At 41.9% G+C, this 22,868-nt stretch overlaps 1 protein-coding gene across 1 annotated transcript in view; it reads left to right on the top strand.

The window, feature by feature from the left end:
- Window positions 1-7,349: 7,349 nt before the first annotated feature.
- LOC137295777 (uncharacterized) overlaps window positions 7,350-22,868 on the top strand; it is a 46,489-nt gene continuing 30,970 nt past the window's right edge. The window contains exon 1 of the mRNA XM_067827317.1: window positions 7,350-7,513. Coding sequence (XP_067683418.1) covers window positions 7,438-7,513 — 76 coding nt within the window. The 5' untranslated portion in view covers window positions 7,350-7,437. The remainder of the gene's footprint in view (window positions 7,514-22,868) is intronic.

Here is a 22,868-nt window from a genome sequence, read left to right as displayed (position 1 = left end):
TAGAACAGTGTTATACTGAACACTAGCAGTCTGTAGTTGATAATACACTGTTATACAGAAGACGTACAAGGTATAGGGAGTCATATAGCGTTATATAAGACGCTTGCAGTCTGTAGTTGATAATACACTTTTATATAGAACACGTACAGAGTGTAAAGAGTTATACAGTGTTATATACAACACTTGCAGTCTGTAGTTGATAATATACTGTTATATAGAACACGTGCAGAGTATAGAGAGTTATACAGTTGTGCTAGACAGCGTGCACACGTGCTATAGTAACACTGTTTCCCGAAGGGTGCACACTGTTTTTAGTTACACTGTGCTAGAGCAAGGGTGTATACTGGTAATAGTAACACTGTGTTATATACGGCGGATGCTGGTTAAAGCAACACTGTGTTATATAGGGTGTACACTGTTATAGTAATGCTATGTTATATAGGGTGTATACTGGTATAGTAACATTGCTATATAGGACGGATGCTAGTTATAGTAACACTGTGTTATGTAGGGTGTATACTGTTATAACAACACTGTGTTATATAGGGTGTATACTGTTATAGTAACACTGTTATATAGGGTGTATACTGTTATAACAACACTGTGTTATATAGGGTGTATACTGTTATAGTAACACTATTATATATTGTGTATACTGTTATAACAACACTGTGTTATGTAGGGTGTATACTGTTATAGTAACACTGTTATATAGGGTGTATACTGTTATAACAACACTGTGTTATATAGGGTGTATACTGTTATAGTAACACTATTATATATTGTGTATACTGTTATAACAACACTGTGTTATGTAGGGTGTATACTGTTATAGTAACACTGTTATATAGGGTGTATACTGTTATAACAACACTGTGTTATATAGGGTGTATACTGTTATAGTAATACTGTGTTATATAGGACGGGTGTTGGTAATAGTAACACAGTGTCATATAGGGTGTATACTGGTAATAGTAACACTGTTATATAGGGTGTATACTGGTAATAGTAACACTGTTATATAGGGTGTATACTGGTAATAGTAAGACTGTTATATGGGAAGCAGATTATATAGCTGTCGGACGTGGTAGTTCTACAGGTGTGTCCGGGAAACTGGGCATTACGTTTGACCAGAACACAACGTGGCTAGTTTCCCAGGAACAAGCTGAACTGTTCATGAAGTCAAGAAACTGCCATACACTTTTATGTTAGCTAATTTGAAGTTTGAACTTTACAGCGAACAATATTCCTTTGAAAATATAGTCTAGTTAATAACAAATCAATTCAATGGCATATACAGCCAAGATAGACAAACAGATCAATAGTCAGCCAACCATTCGTATATTACATTGATTGGCATATCTTTGACAATACAGTTTTATTGAGCAAACATTTAAAACTCACAGTTTCCACTGATGACAATATCTTCGACCTCAATACTGCCATGAACACCAAGGCGGCAAAAAGACCAGCATGAAATCTGGCTGAGAGAACTTCTGACCAACTGCTTCTTGGATTGTATGGATGAAGGACATGGGGTTGTAATGGTGTTGTCCCTTTAAGAATGGTGCTCATCATTTTTACCGTTTTCAAACGAATATAGATAAGGGTGCATAATTCTCGGGGACAGGGTGACAGTCTGTCGTCCCTTGCATACTTATTGAATCGTCGAAGATTTTTTTCTCTTTGGAAGGGTGGTAGGCAGCCTCTCCTACTTACCTACCTACCTACCTACTACCTGCCCACCTACCTACCCACCTACTTACCTACCCACCTATCTCCCTACCTACCACCTACTTACCTACCTATCTACCTACTTACCTACCCACCTACCTACTACCTACCTACCTACAACCCACTTCCCCACCTACCTACCTATCCACCTATCTACATACCCACCTATATACCTACCACCTGCCTACCTACCTACCCACCTACTTACCTATCTACAAACCACCTACCTACCTACCTACAACCCACTTACCTACCTACCTATCTACATACCTACCTACTTACCTACCCACCTACTTACCTATCTATCTATCTATCTATCTATCTATCTATCTATCTGTCTATCTATCTAACCAGTAATGCACCTGTATACAAATGGTACAGGGTTTATGGCAATGCACAGCTGTTGTCACAAGAACTATATTTTAGTTCAGTACGTACTTGAGGACACAGTGGCAGCACATATATACATATATATATATATATTGTATGGAATCACAGGAAGAGATTTGACACACTCGAGTACCTGAGTACAAACAATAAGGACACACCCACGTCGTGCTGCAGGTGTATTCACGTCAATAAAAGTTAGGTGAAGTTTATTGTACTTTAAAGCATGTGTCATTGCCGTTTGTTGTGCGGTCTGATGGTTACCGAATATCAATAGTAGCTCCACCCACACGTCACATCCCCGTACAGAACAAATTCTAAGAATATGTCAAAGGGGGTCCGTCAGGATGGGGAACAAGAGATGGAAGACAGAGTCAGCTCTAGAGTTGAAACAGTAGCAGCCTTGTTTTATTCTGGTTGGGGAATAATGGTTGAAACAGTCCCTGTTGATTGTAAATATGTGACAGAGCTCACATCGGGACTGAGTGGCCAATCTTCCCGATGTGGAGACCAGCTCTGTCACTTATAAACATACTCAAGTCGGACGGCGACTCTTCATCGTCGACGTAGTCGCTGGTGAGGCCGTGTGTGTGTGTGTGTGTGTGTGTGTGTGTGTGTCTGCGTGCGTGCGTGAGTGCGTGCGTGCGTGCGTGCGTGCGTGCGTGCATGCGAACCGAATATTTGCTGGATACATTACACAGACTCATCCATTAACCCAAACTCGGGCACAGTGGGGTCCCTATTGTTAAGCCCTGTTTATGTTGACCTTATTGATAATAATAAAAAAAACCTACTCACTTACTCACTCACTCACGGAGAACAAGTCGCCATAAATGAACATCCGGGCAGACAGGACCGAGGATTGGATGGAAACAATATCTGATCTAGACGATGGTCTATCACCTCGGCCGAGTAGTTCGTCGCCAAGAGGTTTGTCGGAGACACCTTCTATTGTTAACGAGTGTCGTAATTGCACAGTGCGAATTTGAACACCAGTGAGCATGACTCAGCCCAGAAATTCTAGTGAATTCTGAACTTTAAAACCTAATCCATTTTTACGGTTAATGTATAATTTTGCTCAACTTGTAGAAATGCATGTCAGTAGCAGAGTGAAACAACAACAAGGAGATAGATATCAACGTGGTGGTATAAACAGGTGGACACTGATATGATATTTTCTAGCCTAACGTGAACACGTACCGGGACGTCATGACCGGCATTCCCCTACATTGCTACGAGCAGAGTTGCGTCCCTTGAATACACACACATACTGACAGTGAGTTTGAAGCTCTGATTTTATGCCATGGTTTGCCAGCACCATAGCCTTGCCCAAGTGATTCAAGCTAATAAAACTAACACCTTGATCACCCCGGTCGTTTCTGTTGCATCGTTCTGAGGGATATACTGACATTCTGTTCAAAGCGTCTTCATGCAAAGCTCATCTTGTTATTTACCATTTTTAATTGACTGTCGTTACTCAGTGCAGTGCTGTCCCATAGTGTTGTCCGGACAGATCTCTGACTCAAAACATACCGCATTAATAAGCCGAGCCTTCATGTACACAATTCGTAGTGCCTCAAAAACGGTTTGCTTTCTAGCCTTCAAATGAGTGTTCTTGCATTCTAGATCAGGCAACTCTGTATTAACTTTCCCAGACGGGATCGATCAGAACACACAGAGCTGTGGACATAAACATCTTTGCAGATCCGTTTTTCGACTCAGTAAGACAATATGTTGCTCGAAATCATATGTACATGTATTTGATGGCAGATGTCTCCAGGGATTAATGGTACAAGTTTGTGTTTTTCGTTAGATCATGGCGCATGTCCCTTGCAGAAGTAAATAATGGGCGCTGCAGATTTTGATTCACTTATATCAGTATTGATCTAGTAGGAAAACATGGCCGTTTCTTCTGTGTAGCGACAACTCAACATAAAGTAGTTAATGATAGGAAGCGTCGCTGAGGCATGGTTGCAGTTTGTGAAAATGAACACTTAAAGGAGTCATGACAATATTTTACAGCCGCTTCTTTAATCACTTGCATTACGAGTTGGGTCCCTTGGATCGGCATCAGTTTCTTCATTCGTAACCGCTTGTATATGTCCCTATTGTACCCGTGAATATAGGTGTTAGAATTGTTCTTCAGCAATCCATGCTTGTCTGACTAACGGGGTCAGGTGGAGAGTTTCGTTGACTTAGTTGACACGTGTCATCGTATCCCAATTGCGCAGATCGATGCTCATGCCGTTGATCACAGAGTTGTATGGTCCAGACTTGATTACTTACAGACCGCCGGCATGTAGCTGGAATATTGCTGATTTCAACAATAAATAGAGAGAACCAGTGTTCATATCACACCACATTGAAAGACAATACTGTTCATACCACCCTACACAGACAATACAGTTTATAGCACCCTAACAGTCAGACAATACAGTTCACACCAAACAACACAGACAATACTGTTCGTACCACCCTACACATGGACAATACTGTTCATACCACCCTACACAGATAATACTGTTCCCACCAACCTACATAGACAATACTGTTCATACCAACCTACACAGATAATACTGTTCATACCAACCTACACAGACAATACTGTTCATACCACCCTACACAGACAATACTGTTCCTACCAACCTACACAGACAATACTGTTCATACCAACCTACACAGACAATACTGTTCCTACCAACCTACACAGACAATGCTGTTCATACCAACCTACACAGATAATACTGTTCATACCAACCTACACAGACAATACTGTTCATACCAACCTACACAGACAATACTGTTCCTACCACCCTACACAGACAATACTGTTCCTACCAACCTACACAGACAATACTGTTCATACAAACCTACACAGACAATACTGTTCCTACCACCCTACACAGACAATACTGTTCCTACCAACCTACACAGACAATACTGTTCATACCACCCTACACAGATAATATTGTTCCCACCAACCTACATAGACAATACTGTTCATACCAACCTACACAGACAATACTGTTCCTACCACCCTACACAGACAATACTGTTCCTACCACCCTACACAGACAATACTGTTCATACCAACCTACACAGACAATACTGTTCCTACCACCCTACACAGACAATACTGTTCATACCAACCTACACAGACAATACTGTTCATACCACCCTACACAGATAATACTGTTCCCACCAACCTACATAGACAATACTGTTCATACCAACCTACACAGACAATACTGTTCATACCAACCTACACAGACAATACTGTTCCTACCAACCTACACAGACAATACTGTTCATACCACCCTACACAGATAATACTGTTCATACCACCCTACACAGATAATACTGTTCCCACCAACCTACATAGACAATACTGTTCCTACCACCCTACACAGACAATACTGTTCCTACCACCCTACACAGACAATACTGTTCCTACCACCCTACACAGACAATACTGTTCCTACCAACCTACACAGACAATACTGTTCATACCAACCTACACAGACAATACTGTTCCTACCACCCTACACAGACAATACTGTTCATACCACCCTACACAGACAATACTGTTCATACCACCCTACACAGATAATACTGTTCCCACCAACCTACATAGACAATACTGTTCATACCAACCTACACAGACAATACTGTTCATACCAACCTACACAGACAATACTGTTCATACCACCCTACACAGATAATACTGTTCCCACCAACCTACATAGACAATACTGTTCCTACCAACCTACACAGATAATACTGTTCATACCAACCTACACAGACAATACTGTTCATACCAACCTATACAGACAATACTGTTCATACCAACCTACACAGACAATACTGTTCCTACCAACCTACACAGACAATACTGTTCCTACCAAACTACACAGACAATAATTTTCATGTCACCCTACACAGACAATACTGCACGCACCACCCTACACAAACAGATGATACCATTCATACCAACCTACACAGACAGACAATACTGTTCATACCACCATACACTGACAGCATACTCGTCACATTTTACATAGACAACCAATATTGTTTGTACATAAGCCCGCGACTGTCGCAAGACACGACTAACGGGACCGCATGGTCTGGCTCGCTGACTTGGTTGATACATATCATCAGTTCCCAGTTGCGCAGATCGATGATCATGCTGTTGATCACTGGATTGTCTGGTCCATACTAGACTATTTACAGATCGCCGCCATTAGCTGGAATATTGATGAGTACGGCGTAACACTAAACTAAAGCCATTAGTCTTTATTTTTTTCAAGATTTCAGAAAATAACGCATCCACGGAAAAAATAAGAAGAAATAAGACCAAAACACATCAGTATTATAAGATCGTTTCCATACAGACGTTACACAACACTTTGACAATAGTCTAAGCCAGGTTCCCATTAAATTATTGACAGAAGGCAACAAGATAGGTCGCGATATGAGTTCCAGGCCCGAATTTCTCACTTTAAACACAATAACCCATTCTGTTCCATCTTAAAATCAAACCTATTTTAACTGATCATACTATACTGAAACAATTGCAAATATCCAAGGCTTGGAGCGTTTTAACTTTGAAAGCGTTGACACATGAGTCATTCATCTAAACATACATTGAATAGATGAAACGAGTCATACATAAACCATTTTCTCTGGTTTATTGTGAATGATATCCATTTGGAAGTTCATCAAACACTAGAAAGAAACATACAGCATATTTTTGCTTTCATCAAACAATCGATTAACCGAGCTTCAGTAACTTGTATATTTTTGTTGTTTAATGTTTACACCAATCTATTATAAATTGTATTCAACTTTAAACGAAGGTTGCACTAAAACAACTACGTGAACGCATCGACACTCAAATGTGCCTAATATTTCCTGTACAATGAAAGTTTTAAGAGCTTGTACATATCGTGTCTTGGTTTTGAGTCTATCCGGAAACATCGCTTAGATTACCAAAAGACGGTGCTCGGTTGGTGTAAGTTAGTTTTCTAAGCGTGCCGCGCAGTCCACCCATTGCTGTAAACGTATGAGCACTGAGCCAAGTCTTTTGGCTCTTACTGTTCATCCTATTAATAAGTTACGTCAGACCTGTTTGGGAGCGACACAATCAATGAAAATATTGTAATATGGACATTACCCCGGATCAGTCCATTCTCTGAGGCGAGTGGTAGCAGTATGGCGCGGGACTGCTTTGTAACTTGAGAGAACAGAGCGAGGCCAGTCGAAAGAGTGAGTCAGGAGTATACAGGGAGATCGCAACTACACGACCGGTCCCTAATGGTCGGCGAGAAATTGACTATGGATAGGATGAGCGCCACAGCTTGGAACTGGGTCGTCTGCTCCGCACTGACCGGTAAGTTGGGAAGATGCCAATTTAAAGACGACCTTTTGTAGATGATGTTAGGTAGGATGTTGCTGAAGCTGACGTTGTGTGGAGGCAGGTGAGAACGCCGGTGGTTCATTCATTCACAGACCGCCGTGTGTACGGACTACAGAAGCCTGGTGTCAATTAGATGTGGATTATGTCAACACGGCTAGTGGTGTAGAGACGGACTTTAAAACCCAGTCGTGACCCATACTGCAGTGTGTGCACCCCAGACGGGTACATGTGTCCAACAGACGCTCATGTCGAATTTGAAATTAATGTTCACCCGAGTCGATCTTGCGACACATGGCGAGAGCGTTGGGTATATATGTTTAACCCCGGTGAGGCGGTACCGAAAATAATGCAAGTTGTGTCTTCCAGAAATTGTGTTGCCAAGCATCGCAGACTTTAATCAGACCATGCATGCAAGCAGTCAATGTAAACAGTTTAGTTCGTGGAGTCCAAACGGACTGATGTAACTCAAAATATGTGCACAGTATTGATTCTTAGATGTAACTTAAAAAATTATGGTGATACTTATTTACAGGTGATAGTCGTTGTGGTTGATGTCGCAGTTCAAACTAGTATCATTCGTGGTGGCAGCTGTCGTGATATCAGTGAATATTGTTTATGGTCGCCACTGGTAATAGCTTATGAAGCATTACCGTAAGCGGTAGTGGTATTAATTTGATATCAAACAAACCAAAGTCGTCCTTGACATTGGTGGTTACAGACATGTCAGTGATGCCACTTAACATCTGATACTCCCACAACGGGTCATCCTCATCTCTCACCAGTGAGAAGTTTCCTTGTCTGGATGAAGAATCGATCGCTGTATAATAATCCAGTGTTGATTTGTTGTTTGAGCTCCCGGGACACTTTCTCTAGTGGCCAAACCTGATTAAACACAAAAAGCAACATACATGTTTTTTCCACCTGTAATTAAATGCATGCGCCATATGTAGGGACTTGCGTCAGTCTTGTCGGTGAGTGATTTCCTCTATCAACAGGAGTCAGCTTTTCTGTATGATATAAACATTTGCTGAGCGCAAACAAAATAGTATATATTAAATGCATACAACGTACGTCGTGTTAATACGTGTGATGGCTGAAGGATACATTGTGTTACATCATGGCTAACTTCAGTCTTCAGCATGTGTGAGGACTGCAGGATACACTGTTATATCATGGCTAAATTTGGTCTTTAGTATATACATGAGGACTGCAGGTGACACCGTGTTATATCTTCAGTATGTGTGAGGACTGCAGGTTACTGCAGGACATCCTTGTCAGTGTTCGCGTTAACGCAGAAACATGCATTTTTCACGCAAAAAAGTAATAAAACCACGCAAAAAATATTTTTCCTGCGTGTTGTGGACGCATACATTTTGATCTACATCATTGTAAAAAGTACCTTAAAACTGTAACATATAGACAAACAATAAATTTTAACATGATTCAGGATGTGCATGAAATTTCACGCGCAAAAGATTTGGACTACATATTTATAATTTTATTTCTGCACGTATTCGTACAAAACCTACAGCGATCACTGCTAGTACATGTCATGTGAGACTGACCTTTAACCTGACTAATTTCAGCGTTGTTTTCGACATGATAAAGTGCACCAATGTATTCTCTGGGCATTTAATGTAAAGGTTAAAACAGTACGATTGGTTCCGAATGCAAGGCAACAAACTTCTCGTCAAAATGCTTCTCAAGCTCTTTGATACACTTTTAATTATGTTGTTAACGTCGCTTACAACGGTTTTACAGCTATAGCGGTGTCCATATGTTTACGGAAGTGACGTCACAAACCACGCTCACTCAGACATGGGTAGGCAGAAAGCCACAATGGTTGATGATAACGATGGGAACCGGTGTAGCATGAAAGGCAAACAATGGTCGGATTATGTACTTAACATTTTATTTCTATCTGATAGACACCCCAGGTCAGTTCACCCTCGAATCTGTGAGACCCTCAAGTAACTGAAAGCATATGAATATGTGGAAAGTGGACACGTTTTTCCGACACAGTACCACAATGTCGATGACAAAATACCTCTGTGCTTGCTGGATATCTGCTACGAGAAAATTATGTTTGTGAGATGACTGTTTAACTTACATATTGAATTGTTAGGAATAAAGAATATATTGCTGATGCCTACTACAAGTGTGTCTGGAAAGTTTTGAAACCACCCTGTTGGTGAGATTAGCCTAGATCAAGGCTGCTTTTGTATGTGTTTTTTATAAGTAGGAATTAATGTGATGACATGGTAACTCAATGCCATTTAAAGATTTAGCTTAGATCAATGCTACTTCTTTATCTGTTTTCATAAGAAGGAAAAGCTGTGATAAAATGGTAACTCAATGCCATTTAGATGCATGTGTTGTTATAGTTGACAAGGAAGGTTTGGGGTGGTGTTTATGTAACATGTATGACTGGCAGGTGAGGCAGATTACTCACCTTTCCTGATTATGTCACTGACAATATGTAAGCAAAGAAACAGTATGTGAGGGATTATTTGTTTAAAATTTGTATTGTTTGAAAGAAATGCGAGACAAACACTTGGGAGTTTTTGCATTACATTCTTGCTTTCATTGAAGTATGAAATCTGGATATTGTCAATTAGATACTTTCCACAAATGTTTTAGAAAAATAAAGGTTGTGTACCTGTCTCATTATACAACACCAAAAGAAAAAAGAAAACCAGATCGGGAGGAGTTGTTACGCATGACAAGTCAACGATCAAATGTATGCAGCTTGTGTGGTTCTCTCGTGTTTATGTTTAACTTCTGCCTACCGGAAGTACTCGGGCGCGTCACGTGATCAAAACACTGACGTCACCGTGGCCTCTCCTATATGTGGACGATCTGTAAATTAAGGTGTCTCGACTCGACAATCATGTGATTGGCATGACATGCTTCAACCAGGTGACCCAACCTGGCTACCGGTCCCGTAAGTCGCCTCGACAAGGAAGGATTGACAAGGAACAAATTCTAACCCAGATCTTCACTGGTCGGATACACCTTACAAGTGACTTGTCATAGTCGGACTTCGGACGTACGTCCCTACAATCTCTTCCGCCTATTATACGTTCCCCAATATTTTCTGACAACTTTTCAAAATTTAATCGAATACAGCGTAATCCGAATTTGAAGTCGTCATATTTGAAATGCACCGTAAATCTCAACAGAACTTCTTTCTGATCGGATAGTGTCGACTGTTAGTGATTGCATTGGTCGGTGATACTTTGCGGGCGTTCGTTTTGATTTTAGTCTAAGCACTAAGACGTTTCAAAAAGACCGTCCGCATTAGTAACGAAGTCTTAAACTTAAGTTATATGCATAGCGCCCTCGCAGTATATCTTGGTGGTTCTATCTTTCCGCGAGGATATCTCCAAGACGTCAGGGGCTGTGGGGTAGCCTAGAGGCTAAAGCGCTCGTTCGTCACGCCGGGGACCTGTGTTCGATTCCTGACATGGGCATAATGTGTGTGTCAAGCCCATTTCTGGTGTCCCCTGTCTTGATATTGCTGGAATATTGCTATACGCGGCGTAAAGCTAAACTCACTCACTCCAAGACGTTAAGTGATCGATTCTTAATTGGACGAAATCAGGGTTTTGAACTAACAATTACAGGTTTCTAAAATAAGAAGAGTGGACGAAGGTTTACAAATTTCATATCTTGTTACATGCGACGAAATTGGTCAATTACGTAAGCGGCGACTAACGGCATCGGATGGTCTTTCTCGCGGACGTGGTTGACAGATGTGATCGTACCCCAGTTTCGTAGATCGATGCTCATGTTGTTGATCACTGGATTGTCTGGCCCAGGCCTGATTATTACATACCGACGCCATATAGTTGGAATATTACTGAGTGCGGCGTGAAACACCAAAGAAATAAACATACGACATCAAATGAATTATATATTGTGAAGGCAGGGACCAAATAGTCGGGCTGCGTTACTAATACAAGGTGGTGTTTTAGTCCTACTTGAGTTTGTTTATGACAATATGTGACTCGTGCTTGTATGTCAGCTGACTGTCCGAGATCTCAGCAATTGTCTGGACAAGCTCTGAATGAAATATAATGAACGATATCACGCCCAAAGTGGTTTAATTGTATCATTCACATTTAAGGACGCGAGTTACAATGCCTCGCATGTCCGTTTGGCAAACTGAGTACACTCGCCGCTGCGGTAATGGCAGTTATGTATCTGTGTTTGCATACACATCTAGCTGAAACTATGACGCATCAGTACAGCAGTTTATGGCGAGAACATCAGTTTCGAAAAAGAACAGTATGTGCCTTCCTGGTTCTTTCTGGAACCGGGTTAGAAATCCCGACCCTGAAAATATTTTTCACATATTTCTCATGTTGCACCAAAGTGCTACTAGGAAGATTCGGTAATCGACAGAGTCCGTAAACATTTACGTTCACTGACGAGAAACCAGTCATTTAAATAATTGTGAAAACAGATTATCAATTTTTAAAATAAAAATTGCCATGCTGCCTCCGCGGCTTAAAGACATCAAAAGCTGCTTAATAAACTAACCTCTTCAGTTTAATAATAAAAATGTGTATGTTGACAAATAAATATATGCAAATTTATTAAGGGTTTAAGCAACCTTATGATCGACGTGGTAGTGTCCGACACGATGCCCGACCAGCTGTACGAACTCACGACACGCATTTCGGACGTTGCCCCCTGTTCTATTTAGGGCATCTACACACAGGAAACGCGCATATGCGTTTTGCCATGTAAGTTGTAAGGACAGAGGGCGTGTCTATTTCCAGTCAGTGATTATACAGGGCCAGTCAGTTGCGACATTCTCACATGTGAACCAACACCTCGTTCAGATAGCATGGTTATTGTATTTTTTAACAGTGATATCCTTCATCACTACCACGTGACTGGGAAACTGGGTGTGTCCAGTTTGGGTTACCATGGTTGTACATGTATACTGATGCTTGAAAGATAGAGACACGGATTTTAACGATCAAAAATATTTTTTTTCAGTTTTCAGGATGTAGTTGTGGAGCAGGTTAACGAAATGTTAAAGTTAGACAGTCAAGCGGCTTATAGAGAAAAAGAGCTTAGCCGGAGCTTAATGCAGTTTTTAATGGGAAACTAACACCGGGTGGCAATTTGCAGTCTGGCTTTAAGTCCTCCAAAACCGAATTTCTCTCTTGTGATATGTAGCATCCAATCAGTTATCGGACTCGTGTAGGTCCGGGATAGAATAAGCCTTCGGCAACCCATGCTTGCCATAAAAGGCGACTATGCTTGACGTAAGAGGCGACTAACAGGACTAACAATTGCGCAAATGTTCATGCTGATGGTCACTGGATCGTCTGGTCCAGACTCGATTATTTACAGACTGCCATATGACACAAAAGAAACACCCACCATTCAAGCCACTGCCTGAATCGTTTGGATTTGCGTGGACTCTTGAGTTAGTCGGGTGAAATGGCAGTCCCAGCTTTTATTTCAAAGGTCGCCCAGGCTTTATGCTAACTCAATGTAAATTTGTGGCAGTTACATAATTATCTCAACTCGTCAGAGACGATGTTCCTGCACACGTTATATTGCCTAGATTTTCACCCAATGTTGACTGACTGCAGTCAGTGGAACACGATCACCCTTTACATGTTAACGTCAACTCCAAAGACAAAACTGACCTCGATTATCCGCTGATACAGATTCCATAGGGTGTAAACGTGAAATAATATGGATGGTTAACTGAACGTAGGCGATGACAGTGGGTGTTCGTAAGCATGTCCAGCCCTATCGGTAGCGCCCGCCACTGACCCGCATAGTAAGTCACGTGGGATTTATTGCCTCGTGTCCGGCCAAAAATCGCTCTCCACGAGTAACAAACGTTACTGTCTGTTCCAGGACTGTATCGATTATATCAGAGCTCGTCAAGGCGGTTCAAAATAGATGGTGAAACAAATATGGCGGAAAGTCTCTGGTGTATCAGTACCGGGATACGATTCAGCAGAATTCACTTGAACAAATAGCAGAACACCCAGATGTTTTGTGTAGTGAATGCTTCAATATAAACAAAACAGTACTTCAGCTTCCTGATAATTTCACATGAAACACGACTACCATTCTGTTCAGCCAGAATTACTATTCCCAACCCGAACCCAAAAGAGTAGAAGTAGGTAAATATGTACAAATAAACACTTTGTCCAGAATTCGCTCGCCAACTGTAACACGGCCAACATTGTTCGATCGCAGTCGTATCAATATCTCGGGGCCCTGCTCTTCCATTATGTAGGCGCGGTGCGTGTGTTATTGGTGGCCGAGGAGCCCATGGAGAATCACGAAGCTAATCACTGGTCAGTGTTTGGAGACATAACATAGGAAGGGGTAGTGGTATTATGTCTTTGGGGCTGATATCTTGCAGCTCCATGGGAAATATGGCTGATTGTGACTGCGATGCCTGTCTGTTGTCGAAGTATTTATGCCTTTGTCATTTATCTTTCCATTGTCAGCATGGATAGATGGATTGGATGGAGGTTCTTCGTACTGGTGTCTCTTTCGTGGTCGTGTAATGAAAGATACTTTTTAAAATTATAGGGCCGGTGGGCTAGCCAAGTGGTTTCGCGTTCGCTTGTGTCGCCAAAGACACGGGTTCGATTCCCAACACGGGTAAAGTGTCTCGGGCAGTGATATTTCTATAATAATGCTAAAGGCGGTGTTATAACATGCTCACTCTTATAATCACAGGGACTGACCGAGACCGTCCGCTTCAAATTCTGAACCAGATTTATTAAACATCAAGTGCTCGTGTTCGAGGTAACCTCCAACACTGTCCATATGTGTTAAAAAACTGACGCTTGTAGTTCATCGAACGGTGTAAGTTCAGTGTTTACAGTGCTTTAATTCACCAGCTGGCCACCAGGGCATGCGTGCTTTAATGTCTACAAGTCCTGAGTTAAATCTGCAGGCCCATTTTGTCAAACTCAAACCAATGAAAACTACACACACAATTCCGTACACAGTTTCAAACTGTTTCTACAAAATCAATAAGCGAAGGCTATGGCGCAGCGGGAAATTTGTATTTTAGTAAAAACTGGTGTTGTCATTCCTCAGCGCAAGACGCGGAAATACCAGGAAGTGAAACTGTAAGTTATCGAATCATGATGAATCATGGATGATTCCAGAGCGTTAATAAAGATATTTAAAAAATGGGAAAGATTCTGGTTGAAAACATTGACAGATAATTTACTGAAGGTCACAAGGGCCTGCAAATATTTGAAACTGCCGGCCCGATACAATAACAACCGACCTTGGGCCTCTGGGCCGGCAGTTATTTCGTACGATGATTAAGATCGGCTTTGAAACGACATTATCGTTATCATTATTATGCAGGCCGTGTAAAGCATGCCATGCAGAGATATATTCAGGGATATGAGTTTGTCCCGCAAAGATGTTACATTAATAACCTATTTCAAAATTGATTTTAAGATAGTGAACCTTGGTTCCTGTCAAGTCCGAAAATGTCTTATTCCAGTTAAACAGTCAGAATATGTAGCGAGCAGTTTTCTATATGAACAAAGACCCGCTCGTAAAACACATCTCAACGTTGATATTCATATGCCACCAAACAAACGAAAGAAATTGTTTGAACAAAGGACGTTGGCACCATAGGATGGTAATAAGGGGCCAAAGTTGATCATGAGTTTATCCTTTTGATATTACAGGGGTTGAAGGCAAATTTGCCGTTTGAGAAATTTCATGATCATGTGTCAAAGCAATTTCACAGCAACAGTGCGTCCTCGAACTGTGTTAAGTTGTCCAGATCAGTATAACAAAATCAATCTTGAATCCCAGGAAGGATGGGTCGAGTTCCTGAGCCAAAAGTGATTTCTCCAACTATTCGGCTTCATGTATTTTCCATTTTACACACAACGCAAATGCTCCTTCGATGTTAAACCTGTTATATGTGATGACACGGCGCTCAGAAACGACTGGCTGTACACGATATCCACTTTGAATTTGAATACTAAATCAAACATTAAAAATTTCAAAAGTCACTCTGACTTCTCGGCTACCGGTAGGAAGTGTTCTTATTTGTAAGAAACTAGCTTCAAAATGGATTTTCTACCGTGCTGGTGAGGCGTGGCTTGCTCACCAGATAGCAGCAGTACAGACCATGCTTGATAGTCACACCTACATTCTTTTCATTCAACAACATGTTCGGTGAGCACGTTGTCCACGCCCTGGAGGAACAGCCTAATGTTGCAACAAACTGATCTGGATGCAGGTACATGCACTGCTGTTTCCATCAACGTAAATGGTGCCTTGTGTTTTGGATGGTTTTGATTGATTGTGTTGGTGGGAAGTGGATTTTGAATCGTTTTGTTACCAATAAGGACAGATATACCGAGGCAAATATCTTCAGAAAGTTTTGCCCCTGCCAATTCTCTGGCTCTGTAGTTTTTATTGTTTGTTTGCCGATCCATAGCAATGTATCATCAAAGCAACAGCACACTGTAATAAAACGTTAAAGATGAGAGTCGGGGAGCTGGGGTTGCCCACTCGCGTCATTCCGGGACAAGCTATGCCGATCAACAAACGTATCAGGCAGACTGGTTTCCTTTGTAATGATGCAGTAGGTTTTGCGTAGGCGCAACAGATCCAGAAAACCAAGCAAATATATTTTGGTGAGTGAGTGAGTTAAGTTTTACATCGCTTGTAGCAATATTACAGCAATACCACGGTGAAGCGCCATAAAATTGGACACTGTGCCCATGTAGGGAATCGAACCCGGGATTCGGTGTGATGAGCGAACGCTTTAACGAATAGGCTACCCTATCACGCCTATATCAAGGAAAGATTCTGTGACCAAGGTACTTATTGACAATACATGCGTTCTGATTGGTCTATGATATGTGACTGGTCTAATATCATTTGAAATGGGACGACTGAAAGGGAAAAGAGATGTCGAATAGAGTTCGTCCATAGATCTCTAACATTCTCGGAACTACTCGGACTGTTAATTATCTGAGTGGGTTACAGAAAAAAATCGTTCTCGGTCGGTCAAGTCCCGGGCGTTTTGTTTCCGGAAAATGACGTCACGAACCGGAAGTTGTACTTGAAGTACGACCGATGGCTAATGACCTCCCTTGCGGTCAAATCAGCGATCCTTGATTTCCGAAACGATGATGTGATCGTAAGTGTATGACCATGGCTCTTCGTTTAGGATGCAGGCAAGACTAATGAGATTTTGTTTTCCGCCCGAGCGAAGTTTTTAGCTAGAGGTATTGAACCCTGCTCCGCCCCAGTGGTCCGTTTTCCCATCCGCCCTTTACGCCCAACCCATGAAACATTTGTGCACATGAGACATGCACTGACTTAGTGCCCTTGAATATTTCTAATCATGTTTAATTTATGCGTTTCCAGTGCAGACGGTTTGAGTTCAGTTCAAATGTGGTTTCATTTCGGGTACATGTAATTCATTTCATTTCTCATGAATTATTCAGTGTTTCTTGGTTCAAAATGAGCAGATACATAGGATACAGTCTTCAATCTTTTGAGATTCTCAGTTAAAATTGGAACGGGTATCGGTAGGTCAGACTGATATGCTTGCTTGCGTGACATCAAGTTGTCCTCAAGGTTAGCCTCAAAGGTAAAGACTAAAGAGGCTTGGCTAGTAGTTGTCGCATGTATGATAAGTATTCCAAATGTTTGTTGCAATTAATAACATGCATACTGGATGATGTAAAGGACTGCCGAGCTCTGTTTCAAGGAAGGTAATGGAAAGCGGCATCCAGATGGAAGAGGTTCAGACTGGTTAGATAAAATATGGGAAGTATCATTTCTAATTATAGCTCTCTCTCTGACAACGTGGCGCTCATAGATAAAGGGAATATACTCGAAAGACACTACAGTCATTTTTCTGGGAGTATAAACAGTTTTGAAAAGTTTGTTTTTGTTGCAAGCAGACAAACCCCCAAACAACATAAAGAATTGTAACCCGCCACGCTTTGAGTAACGGTTTGATGAAATGGTCCTGATCAAACCTTTATTCAAAGTGTTTTGTGTAGGTATGGGGGTTCCCATTCCGCCCAGGCTTTTCTGCAATGCTAAAGCCCCAAATGAAGCAAGTCCAATTCCCTCAGGTTTGGAATCACGAGTCTTTCATCCCACTGGGGCTCATATTCAATGTAAAAATTCACTTGTTTAAAGTAATTTAAGCGTCAGTCTTAGAGTTGCATACTGCTCATAGCTGTGTTACTTTTTTGTAGTGAAAAGAACATCATCGAGTAACTGAACATGATGATGATGTCTATTTAATGGCTTGAGAAAAAGTCATCTTCCATTGATATCACTTGCTATCACATTTATGGGGGCAGTTGGGTAGCCAAGACTTAGTAGTTAAAGCGTTCGCTCGTCACTTCCAGGGCCCGTGTTCGATTCCCCACTCGGGTACAACACAATTTGTTGTGTTACTGTGATATTGCTGGAATATTGCTAAAAGCGTCATAAAACTGAACTCATTCACTCTCGTGTTTCAAGTAGATCTCGCACCATTCTCGACATCTCAGCGCGTATCTGAATTTACCAACACCGCTGTTATTAAAACAGCATTTTCATTATTTCACGCAGTGAAAACTTGTAGAGATTTTTAACCTACTTGGCATGTGTAGGTATCTTTGTACCTGTCGACCCGTGAAGATTCAGGTTAGAACTGGTCCTCAGCAAACCCTAGAATCGACTATCAAGATCGGGTGGTCAGACTCACGAACTTGGTTAACACATCGCATCCTAACGCGTAGATGATGCTACATTGTCAGGTGGAATGCGGCGTTAAACAACCAACCAACCAACCAACCAGCCAACCAACAAGCAAACTTTAAGCCTGGCCCAGTTGATGACTGCGTCGTTATAATATACTGTGTGAGCACGTTTTGCATGCCACCCATCCCTGAAGGCGGGGAGTCTCGCCAATCCCTGATAGAAACAGTGTCCATTTGTTACTGTTTGTGGAACGTCATCCCCGGCTGACCCAAGGAGTTGGGTGCAACGTTCGGTCGTGATTTGTGATTGTGATGTTCGATGTGAAGCAAACCACATTTAGGTCCCGGATCTGATCATGGGCTACCAAAACATGCAACTCTTTTATTTGCATATTTATTTTTATTTTTGCTGCATTATGTTGTCGCGTACTAAACATATATAGGACATATTTGCGGTATTGCCCACGTGCTTATTTATATTCCAAGGAAGAAAAGGTCTCTTCTACCCACACGTGTCTCCGCGTGTACATCATGTATCTCCACCTGGATACTTCTGGGGAAATAGTTCCACAGCAGAAATATGTTTGTCTCCTCATGTAGATTGTCTCCTAGAGTTCATTTAGGGGAGGAATGGGTACAGGAATGCATCGCAATACTTTACGTATCGTCGTGACACAATGGGGAGGACTATTGTTCATGCTTTTACTAGCTCTTTTGAAAACACAATGCTATAATATTTATTGTGCCGGCCTTAGGAGCCGTGACAAGTTTTACTTGTGATAGGGATGCACAATGTCCAGACCCAGTTTCACAAAGCTGTGACAGCGCTATGACTGCCTTAAGTCTATGTTACAGCAAAGGAGGCACGACAGTCGTAGCACTACCATAGCTTTGTAAAACAGAGGCCAGGTAGACAGCTAGTGTCTGATTGCTGTGAAGTATGGGTTTGATCGTTGCACTGACCCTGAGTATAAGGGTTCAAATCCCGCATGTGACTTAATCCCAATAAGAGGTATAATATATACTGACAAAACTTAATCTCAACTATAACGTTAACGTATGTTACAAATATCTGTTGTAGTCAGAGGAATATGACATATTGGTTGAGGAGCATTCTTACAGCTATCAAATTACACTAGTTTTCGTATGTGTATTTTAAGCATTCTATATGTTTTCCCAAGGTGCAGTCAAAACAGTCATCACACCCTGCAAAACAGCCAGTACAGTTTTCCATGCCAGTTTCCTTATAAATCCTGCTTTGCTTCTTTCATATTTCCCAGAAAAAACAATATTTATGTTTATGTTAGTAATACATACCAGCCAAACGTGCCCCCGTCCCCGCCCATAGCTAAGCGGTAGTCATATGGAAAGTAATTTCTACATCCGGGTATCAAGGTCAAATCTCAGATGGTGGGTGAAGGTCGTATGGGAAGTTAAAATGGCTGCCTGAGTTTGAACAAAAGGTAGGGGAGTACAGAGTAAGGGCATGTCAGGCTTGACGGTTTACTTTGTAAGACTCGAGCACTAGAGTCCTCTTGGTGTGAGTGCTTTGCATCCAAGGACGATCTGGAGTTCATTTCTCAAGCAACATGCGAGACAAGTGCACATTGTGGACACGAACCGTGATTTCAGCCAGGGTTATAACGATGCATCGAACTATCGATGCATTGCAATAGTTTGGTCTCCAATAGCAATTAATCGATGATAGGAACGTAAAGCTATCCATAGTATAGCTAACTATCAATAGTTAAATAATTGACGGTTAACTGACTTCACTTGTTTTTCAGCTCTGGGCAGCGATATATTCTGAAAGCATGGCTGTGTGCGCCTCTTCACGAAACGACTGTTTCGGACTTCCAGTTTAATTTTCATTACTCACAGATATTAATTGTTTCCGCAATTTAATCAGACAAAACTACATCTACATGTAACGGGTACCAGTGTTGGGAGTACCCTTTCAGCTCAAGGACTGTGGCTGATTTTGATAGTGGTAAAAGTTTTATAATATCATCTGAAAGTTTCCAGTCAACAACAACATCATCAAACAAAGGAGGGTCACTTGCAGACAACATCGTGTGTGCCCACCGTGCACTGCATGACATGCTCGCAGTCTCTGGGACATTGAAATAACAGCTGACGGATGGTCTGTCGGTGATGCTGAAGGACCTACGTCAATTCAGCAACTTTCCTTGGTGGCACAGGTTTATTTCAAACCCGACGTCCAAGTTCATCCAACAGGTGCTCAATTGGGTTCATGTCTTGGGACAATGAAGGCAAGGTCTGCACACGAACATTTTCATTGTTGATGACGTCACTTGGTACCTTGGCTACTTACGGACGTATATCATCATGCTGATGCTCTGAGACACAAGATGGTGACGACCGCCATGTTGATCCATCAGCCGGACGAAAGATGTTGTCCAAATAACGTTGAGCATTCAGATTGCCGTTGATTACTACCACTTGGGATCGAAAGTTGGCATTTGTAGCACCCCCTCCAAAATGACCATCTTCAAGGACAGTTTGGCGCAAGTGTTTCTCCTTTACTTCGATAAATCCCTTGATGTCCACCTGCAAAGGATACGTTAAACCTGGAGTCATCTGAAAAAATGACAATCTCGAAAGTGATTGGTCCCATTTGCTGCCCATCGTTGTCTGGCATGTCTGAGGCGATGCAGTTAGGTTGGACCACGGTACGGAAGACGACATCGGATGTTCCAAGCAGCAAGGCGTCTTCGAACCGTTTGGGCGCTTACATGACGTTGTCCTGTCCCAGTTGTCCTCCTTGCCAAATTAGCAGCTGCAAACTCGTATATTGCGGTTTTGTCAAGTTGTCGTCACAGGTGGTGCACCAGGTCGCGGACGGTGAGCACTTCCGGTGTCCCGAAAATGTCGACTAACAGTGGATGGATGCACATCGGGGTGCATCCATGGCAATCATCACATCTGAAGCACCTTGGCTGACCATACCGATAGCCGGAGTCCTGTCGTCTTGTATCAAGCGTGGCATTTTGTCAAAGTGACTGAGTTTCACAATTCCTTGTGTTTTTGATGGATGTGGGAGCAGGTGCACAGTGTGGTTGTATTTACGAGAAATTTAAATGTCAAATATTGAGGTTTAACCATCGAAACTCATATGAGAGAAATGCTCCGGGACTTGAACTCGAAATGGGTCAGTATAATAGTCTTTTATCCCTACATTCTCTCTATCTCCGGTAGAACTTTCTAAGTTGCAGGACATCAACTACCAATTACGTTTTTAATTGCATCGGGTGGTCAGACTCGCTGACCTGGTTGGCACGTGTCATCCTATCCCACTTGGCAGATGCTCATGACGCTGATCACTTGATTGTGCGGTTCATCGGACTCGATTATGTTTAGACCGCCGTCAAATAGCTGGGATATTACTGAGTGCGGCATAAAAGTAAACTCACTAGGAAAACTGGCTGAGGTGACCGAATAGATTAATTGCCGAGTAGTGGTAAACGTTCAGCTTCTCTCTCACAAAAAGCTGACACTGACATATTGTATACACCAGTTCCCTCCCTCCATGTTCTTTAAACTTGGTCTACATTGGTATAGAACCAGCACGGACAGTGTGACGTGATATTTTACCTGGGCGAGGCTGCATATCAGTCTGTACCTGTAAACACTGAAAAGGAATTTGGCATGCGAAAACATTTTTCATTGTTATTGAAGCAAACGTTATCTGTGTTTCTTGAATTAGCAGTAGCTTGAATGATATCACCGTCGAGAACTGTTTACATGCGTTATCGTACAATGGGTAATCGAAACGGCGCTGTCTTTCATTTCATAGGACAAAACGTTAATTACTAAGACATGCATCTACAGCATCCGACACACAAAACCTAACACAATAAACCCGATGAGCAATAAACCCGAGATGCGCTGTTCAGATAGAACTCCGGAGCCTTTGTGTCATTTGACCTGGCCCCGTCAAACCAAAAAACGTTAAAAGATCGTTCTTGTCGTTTCCCAACTTGGCGCTCGATATGAAGGAAAGTATACTTGAACTGGACGGCTTCGAGTCAGTTTACATTTCATGTGTGGGTATGTGTACACTACGCAGATGATCTCACTGGTCTAGACTTACATACATCGAGGTAGCCTAGTGGTTAAAGGTTCGCTCGTCAAGTCCAATAACCGGATTCGATTCCCCACACGAGTACAATTGTGAAGTCCATTTCTTATGTTTTCCGCCGTGATGTTGCACATTTTGTAACAAAGTGGTGTAAAACCCAAGTCTCTCACTCGAACACTTAATTGCAGTCAGTTTGCAAGTGAATTAAAAATGACGGCAACAATAGCCTATGTTCATCACACTTTTTCGTAATTTGACTCGATTAATTTGGACGCAGACTGTCGGCGTCATCGATCTCGACGCCCTGTAAACGTTTCACCTGATCACTTTCTATTTCCTGGCTTCAAAGGTGTTCAGATGTTCCCGGGGCATCAAGTCGAAAAAACCCAATCAGTTTAAAAACCAAAGACCTGAAAGCTAGGCGGAATAGGTCGTATACCTTCCTCGCGGTCATGAGGTCATGGTCATTGGTTGCCGAAAC

Source organism: Haliotis asinina, chromosome 9, assembly GCF_037392515.1.
Source record: "Haliotis asinina isolate JCU_RB_2024 chromosome 9, JCU_Hal_asi_v2, whole genome shotgun sequence".
Lineage (NCBI taxonomy): Eukaryota > Metazoa > Mollusca > Gastropoda > Lepetellida > Haliotidae > Haliotis > Haliotis asinina.
Note: the sequence above shows the minus strand (reverse complement) of the source record. Positions and strands in the feature narration are given on the sequence as shown.